The 7500-nt window shown below is 48.8% G+C and overlaps 1 protein-coding gene across 3 annotated transcripts in view; it reads right to left on the bottom strand.

Moving 5' to 3' along the window:
• The window catches only part of EML3 (EMAP like 3), a 49134-nt gene extending 47510 nt beyond the window's left edge, over positions 1-1624 (bottom strand). For all 3 annotated transcript variants that reach the window (XM_087705196.1, XM_087705197.1, XM_087705198.1), the window contains exon 1: positions 1416-1624. In XM_087705196.1, coding sequence (XP_087561322.1) covers positions 1416-1422 — 7 coding nt within the window. In that variant the 5' untranslated portion in view covers positions 1423-1624. The remainder of the gene's footprint in view (positions 1-1415) is intronic.
• Between the last annotated feature and the right edge of the window lie 5876 nt (positions 1625-7500).

Below are 7500 nucleotides of genomic sequence, written 5' to 3'. Positions count from 1 at the left end.
TCTCCTTCCTTCTTTCCTAGCTTCCCTTTCTCTCCTTCCTTTCTTTCTCCTCCTTTCCTAGCTTCTTTCTCTCCTCCCTCCCTTTCTTCCTCGCTCCTCCCTTCCAACTTCCTAGCTCTCTCTTTTCTCCTTCCCTTCTTTCCTAGCTTCTTTCTCCCTCCCTCCCTTCCTTTCTCTCTCTCCTCCCTTCCTTCCCTCTAGCCTCTCTTTTTTCTTTCTTTCTTCTTTCCTTTTCTTCTTTTCCTTCTTTCTTTCTTTCCTGGCTTCCCTTTCTCTCCTTGCTCCCTCCCTTTCCTTTCTCCTCCCTTCCTAGCTTCCTTCTCTCTTCCTCCCTCCCTTCCTTTCTCTCTCCTTCCTTCCTCCTAGCCTCTCTTTCTCTTTCTTTTCTTTCTTTCTTTCTTTCTTCTTTCTTTCCTGGCTTCCCTTTCTCTCCTTGCTCCCTCCTTTCTTTCTCCTCCCTTCCTAGCTTCCTTCTCTCTTCCCTCCCTCCCTTCCTTTCTCTCTTCTCCCTTCCTTCCTCCTAGCCTCTCTTTTTTCTTTCTTTCTTCTTCTTTATTTCTTTCCTTCCTTCTTTCTTTCTTTCTTTCTTTCTTTCTTTCTTTCTTTCTTTCTTTCTTTCTTTCTTTCTTTCTTTCTTTCCTGGCTTCCCTTTCTCTCCTTGCTCCCTCCTTTTTTTCTCCTCCCTTCCTAGCTTCCTTCTTCTTCCCTCCTCCCTTCCTTTCTCTCTCCTCCCTTCCTTCCTAAGTTCTTAGCCTTTCTCTTTTCTCCTTCCTTCTTTCTTAGCTTCCCTTTCTTTCCTTCCTTCCCAGCTTCCCTTTCTTTCCTTCTTTCTCTCCTCCCTCCCTTCCTTTTTTCCTCCTCTTTCCCTCCCTCCCTTCCCCTCTCTTGAAACCCCCTTTTCAAGCCCGCACCCCAACTACTGCAAATGCCACCCATCTCTATCTGGTCCTCCCGGGGGACCTCAATCACTGCCAGCCTCCCCCCAAATAGTCTTCATGTCCTGCCCCCCCTTCCCTCTCTCTCTCTCTCTACATCCCCTTTTGAATCTTGCACCCCAACTTCTGCAAAGCCGAACGCGTCGGGCTTCCCCATCCTTTGCCAGCAAGAGGCGGGACGGATTTGCGCGGAAGACACACGCAGGTTGCAAAAAAAAGAAAGGGGGGGCGGCGGCGTTTGCTCGCTTGCGGGTCGCACCAAACCCCGCTTGGGTCTTCCCGGGGGTCTCCAAGGTCGTGTGGACGGAGGGGCACCCAGTGCCAATCCAAACCATCCCACCCTCCAGCGCTCCCCGGATCGTCTGGATGGGAAGCGCGGTTTGGGGGGTTGCGGGAGGGTCTTTCTCTCTAGCCCCCCACCCAAAATAGAAGCACGCCCTCGCCCGGAGCCCGTCCGGGACGGGACCGCGAGGCTCTCACCGGCCATGGGGGCTCCTTGCCCTGCGCTCCGCAGTCCCAGCCTCCCAGCTGGCCCGGCAGGGGATGATGGACCCAGGAGGAGGAGGAGGAGGAGGATGGGGAGGAGGAAGCCGCGCCCGCCCCGTCCCGTCGGGGCGGCTGGGACGGCGCGGCCGCCTCCCCCAGGAAGCCAGTGGGCGGCTGGCGCTTCCCTCCCTCTCGCCCGGGCGGGCAGGAAAAGACGCCGCGGCGGCCAGCAGCGGCAGCGGCAGCGCAAGGAGGGACGGAGGGAGCCATCGCGCAGCACATCGGCCGCTCTGGATGGTGGCGCTGCGGGGCGCCCCGTTTCCTACCTTCTTCCTTCCTCTTTCCTTTCTTCCTTCTTTCTCACCTTCCCTCTATTTTCTTTCCCCTTTCTCACCTTCCCTCCTTCCTTTTCTTTCTTCCCTTTTTCCTTTTCTCACCTTCCTTCTGTCTTTTCTTTTTTTCCCTTTCCTTCTTCCTTCTTTCTCACCTTCCCTCCTTCCTCTTCTTTCCCTTTCCTACCCTCTTTCCTTCCTTTTCTTTCTTTCCTTTCTTCCTTCTTTCCCTTTCTCATCTTTCTTCCTTCGTCTTTCTTTCTTTCCTTTCCTTTCTTCCTTCTTTCTCACCTTCCCTCCTTCCCCTTTCCTACCTTCTTTCCTTCCCTTTCCTTTCTTCCTTCTTTCTCACCTTCCCTCCTTCCTCTTTTTCCCTTTCCCACCTTCCTTCGTCTTTTCTTTCTTTCCTTTTCCTTTCTTCCTTCTTTCTCACCTTCCTTCCTTCCTCTTTTCTTTTTTCCTTCCTTCCTTCCTTCCCTTTCTCACCTTCCTTTCCTTGCCTCCCTTTCTCCTTTCTTTCCTTCCTAGCTTCCCTTTCTCTCCTCCATTTCTCCCTTCCTTTTTTCCTTCTTTCCATTTCTCTCCTTCCTTCCCTGCTTCCTTTTCTCTCCTTCCTAGCTTCCCTTTCTTTTCTCCCTCCCTCCATTTCTCCTTCCTTCCATTTCCCCCCTGCTTCCTTTTCTCCTTCCTTCCTCCCATTTCTCTCCTTCCTCCCCGTTTTTTTTCTTCCCTTCCTTCTTAGCTTCCCTCTCTCCTTCCCTCCCTTTCTCCTCCCTTTCTTTCCTTGCTTCCCTTTATCCCCTCCCTCCATTTCTTCTTTCTTCCATTTCTCTCCTTCCTTCCTTTTCTGTTTCCTTCCATCTATTCTTTCCTTTCCTCCTGATCTTCTTTCCCATTTTCCTTTCCCAAACTCTCATCTATTCTTTCCTTATTTCCTTCCTTCCTGATCTTTTCTTTCCTTCCATTCCTCTCCTTCCTTCTCTTTAGTGCCCAATTATCATTTCCTTCCTTCCTTCCTTCCTTCCTGCCTGCCTGCCTGCCTGCCTGCCTTCCTTCCTTCCTTCCTTCCTTCCTTCCTTCCTCTCTCTCTCTGCCTGCCACATTCAGATCCTCCCAAGACTGGCTGGCACACAATCAGCAATGAAATCCGTGCCACAGCTATCAAAACACTTCAAAATATGTCGATATAAACAAGTTGTGTAAGATAATGAAAACAAGGTGGCAGGCCTGGTACCAAATAGAAACAAGGTGGGCCAAAAGAAGAGGGAAGGGAATGATATTTGGGGTCAAGAGGGGCGAGGTCTGGTGCAGGAGGCAAAACTTCCTAGGACAAGAAACTGGAGCCCCCAAAGACCCACTCGACCCACAGCTCACGGCCAATGAATGCCTTCAGGTAGACTGCACTGGAGCCTAGAAGCTCCGCAGAAGTCCAAACCCCGCCGGGAAACTTCTTAGGGACCAAAAAAAAAAAAGTCGCCTCTTAGAATTTGGCTGAATTTGGATTCAATTCACTGAAGTGTGGTCAAGTCCACAGACCACAATTGCTGGCTTGATAGGATCCAAGCTTAAAGCAAACCGACTATGGTTTGTGGCACTCACAAATCACAGGTACCCTAGTTCCATGCGTGTGTGTGTCCCCACGCCCCATTTGGGGACCTCCTGGGACCAAAAAGGAGGTGCAGGGGGCACCCCACACAGTTGACCTGAGCTGGGACAATGGCTCGGCTGCCCGCAGAGGGCTCCATGCGCCATCACGCGGAGTGCGCCATCACGGCGCTAGTTTCTTAAGTAGGAAGAGGCACCAGGTTTAAAGGGGGGGGGGAGAGAGATCTACGGCTTCCAGATGTTGCTGCATAATTATCCCCAGCATCCTGTTAACTGCCACATCTGGAGAAATCTTTTGATTTCCAGCTCCTGGCTGAGGACTAGAACGCTGATGGCGAAGTTTTAAAAACCGCCTTGCCTTTTGCTAGCCTGTTCTCTGCCAGCTTTTTTTGGGCAGGGAGGATGGGACCATTGTCTTATTCTCCAGAGGGGGTGGGGTGGGTGGGGTAGCGTTAAAAGGGCGGAAATCTTGGGGGGAAGCCATCATCCAGATAAGCTGGGTTTCTTGGCTAGCAAACCAGGTTCGCCATGGCGGTTTGGCAGGTGAGGGGGAAACAGCTGCTTCCAAAGAACAACAGTTAAAAGCAAGTTTTCAATTTCAACTGATTTTAAGTCATGTTTTGATCTGTCCACCAGAAAAGCACCAGGATTCTTCCTGGCGCGTCTGTTTCGGCCAAGAATCGGCAACTTCCCAAGATCGTAAACAGATCCCCTTGCACAGATCCCCGGGAGGATCAAGTTGCAGAAACTTCGAAGAAGCCACTACTCGGGTACAGAAAAAAAATCTGTAATTTTGCCTCTTTTACGCCATCGGCCGTAAGTGTAGGTAGTCCTCTACTTACGACCGCAATGGAACTCAACGGTTATGTTGCTGAGGACATTTTGAGTTTGACGACCACGTTTATTAACTGAATCGCTTGCTGCCGTCGTTATATATAGGAACAGGGTTGTTAAGGGAGTCTGGCTTCCCTGTTGACTTCGCTTGTCAGGAGGTCGCGAAAGGGGATCAGATGAGCTGAGAACACGGCGACCGTCATAAATAGAATAGAAAAGAATAACAGAGTTGGAAGGGACCTTGGAGGTCTTCTAGTCCAACCCCCTGCCTAGGCAGGAAACCCTACACCATTTCAGACAAATAGCTATCCAAGATCTTCTTAAAGTCTTCCAGTGTTGGGGCATTCACAACTTCTGGAGGCAACTTCTGTTCCACTGATTAATTGTTCTCACTGTCAGGGAATTCATCCTTAGTTCTAAGTTGCTTCTCTCCTTGATTAGTTTCCCCCCATTGCTTCTTGTTCTACCCTCAGGTGCTTTGGAGGATAGCTTGACTCCCTCTTCTTTGGGGCAACCCCTGAGATATTGGAAGACTGCTATCATGTCTCCCCTAGGCCTTCTTTTCATTAAACTAGACATCCCCAGTTCCTGCAACCGTTCTTCCTATGTTTTAGCCTCCAGTCCCCTAATCCTCTTGGTTGCTCTTCTCTGCACTCTTTCTAGAGTCTCCACATCTTTTCTACATCGTGGTGATCAAAACTGAATGCCGTATTCCAAGTGTGGCCTTCCCAATGGCCTTATCAAGTGGTATTAACCCTTCACGTGATCTTGATTCTATCGCTCTGTTTATTTAGCCTAGATCTGTGTTGGCTTTTTTGGCAGCTGCTGCACATGGCTGGCTCCTATTTAAATGGTTCTCCACTAGGACTCCGAGATCCATCTCAAATATGAGTCAATTGTCAAGCTTCTGAATGTAAATCAAGTAACTGGGTGTGGGGTGGGGGGAAATGCTGCAATGGTTATAGATGTAAAAAAAAAAAAAAGGTCATTAAGTCACTTTTTTTCCATTGCCGCTGTAAACTTCGGTCCTTAAATGAACTGTTGTTAAGTCAAGGACTAGCTGTCACCACATTCGCACAACCTGCTAAGCCAAACTCACCCCGGACTTAACCGTGTAGATCCATCCTCCGATTCCGAAACATTCTGGCTTCCAACACCTACGCGACGTTCGAATAAACCACCCTTGGAAATAAATCAACAGCAGCCGAAACCTTTCGCCATAATTTATTAAATGTATGCTCTGCTTTTCCCACTGGAGCAAATGCTCGTGAGGTCTACTGGCCCTCTGCTAAGCCATGAATCGTGGTTTAAGAACCACGATCGGTTTCTGCACTCCGTAAGCGATTGTTGAGGACTACAACGTGAACTCAGCCATTCTGGCATTGCCAAATGGCGGCTTAGCACCGTGCTAAAGAGGTTTCGTTGGGGCGTGGGGGATAAACGCGGAGTGTGCCTCGCCTTACGGCCACAGTGGATCTCCAAATTTCTGTTGCTAAGCGAGACCGTCCCTTTCGCTCCACTTTAGTACCTTCCTCGCCTCGCTTGTTATTAAGCGGACCGCTGTGGTCGTTAAGCAACACGGCTGTTAGGTGGATCTACCTTCCCCGTTGCCAGAAGGACGCAAAAGGGGATTTGTGTCACGCCGTCACAAATACGAGTCAGTTGCCAAGCGTCTGAATTCTGATCCCATCGCTGCAAACAGTCTTAAGTATGAAAAACCATCCTAAGTCTTTGTAGCTTTGAACAGCCATTAAATGAAAGGTTGTTAAGTCGAAAATTACCTGTTCTGTATTCATTCCTTCGGCTTTAGGGGGAAAACGAAGCCGGCTGCTGAACTATGCCTCTTTTGTGTTGAGAAAATGTTGGGCGAGGCTGAGAATGTGTTGCAAAAAAAAACACACACACCTCTTTGCTGGAAGTCCTTAGCTCAGCGTTGAAGGATGCAAAACTTGGGTGTGGGAATGTGATGAGCCAATGCCACATTATCTTAAGAATGGCTGCTTGCTTCACTTTATTATTCCTTGGCTCACTTATGCCTCTTCCGGCGCTAATCAAGCTGGGCCAATTTGAGCCCCACAACAGGGGAATTTAAACACCCCCCACCCCCCGGGTGCAAGATATCCATCCCCACATTCGTTTCCCAAGTGGGTAAGACTTCAACAGTTTGCTGGGTGATCCCAGGCGCACGCGAGGAAATAAAATGAGTTCGGACGCAGCCAAGACTCGAGGCAAACCCAATTGGCGCTAAGATCTTCGGTAATCTACTCGTTCGCCGTTCCAAAGCAAGCACGATGGAAGTCACAGAGGCCAGGATGTGGAAAGCAGCATAATTCCCCCCAAAATGCAGGCGAAAAATACAGGCGGTGCAAAATTTGGCAAGGTTTTTACACAGTTGGGATTAAACACACATCGGGTTTGTTTAACGAGCAATTTAGGCTAAATTCACCAGTCCCCATATCGAAATTAAACCACGACAGAATATGTTTTAAAGCGGTTGTTTTTCAACCTTGCCAATGTAAAGCTGAGTGCACGTCCTGATTTCAACTCCCAGAATTCCCCAGCCAGCATGCTTTGAGGCGTGTGAACTTCAAATCTCAGAGCTCCCCAGGATTATTATTATTTTTTTCATTTTAATTTAATACAGTTCAATGGGAAATGAAGTCCAAATATCTTAAAGCACGCTGGCTGGGGAATTCTGGGAGTGGTAGTCCAGTCCTCTCAAAGCATGCTGGATGGGAATTCTGGGAGTGGTAGTCCAGGCATTTTAACATTGCCAAGGCTGAGAAACATAGCTTTAAAAACAAGGGTCTCCAAACGTGGTAACTTTAAGCCTTGGACGTTTCAATTCTCAGAATGACTCTGTCAGCTGTGCTGACTGGGAAATTATGGTAGTTGGGGTCCCAAAGTCTTAAATTGGCACAACTCCACAATTTGAAATGGACAAAAACTCCCTTTTCCACCACTGATAGTAGAGAGCCAAGAATAAGTTAATTGAGGGCAATCTTGTTAGAGAGGTAGGTAGGTAGATATAGATAATAGGTGGGTAGGTGGGAGGGATGGAGAGATGATAGAGACACACATATGTATGTAAGATAGATAGATAGATAGATAGATAGATAGATAGATAGATAGATAGATAGATAGATAGATAGATAGATAGATAGATAGATGTAGGCAGGCAGGCAGGGAGACGATGGATGGATGGATGGATGGATGGATGGGCGGGCGGGCGGATGATAGGTAGGTAGGTAGATGGAGAGAGAGAGAGAGAGAGAGAGATGGATGGATGGATGGATGGATGATAGATA

The sequence above is a fragment of the Thamnophis sirtalis genome, unplaced genomic scaffold (assembly GCF_051295495.1).
Source record: "Thamnophis sirtalis isolate CommonGarterSnake01/CBP01778 unplaced genomic scaffold, rThaSir2_p1.2 scaffold_2, whole genome shotgun sequence".
Lineage (NCBI taxonomy): Eukaryota > Metazoa > Chordata > Lepidosauria > Squamata > Natricidae > Thamnophis > Thamnophis sirtalis.
Note: the sequence above shows the minus strand (reverse complement) of the source record. Positions and strands in the feature narration are given on the sequence as shown.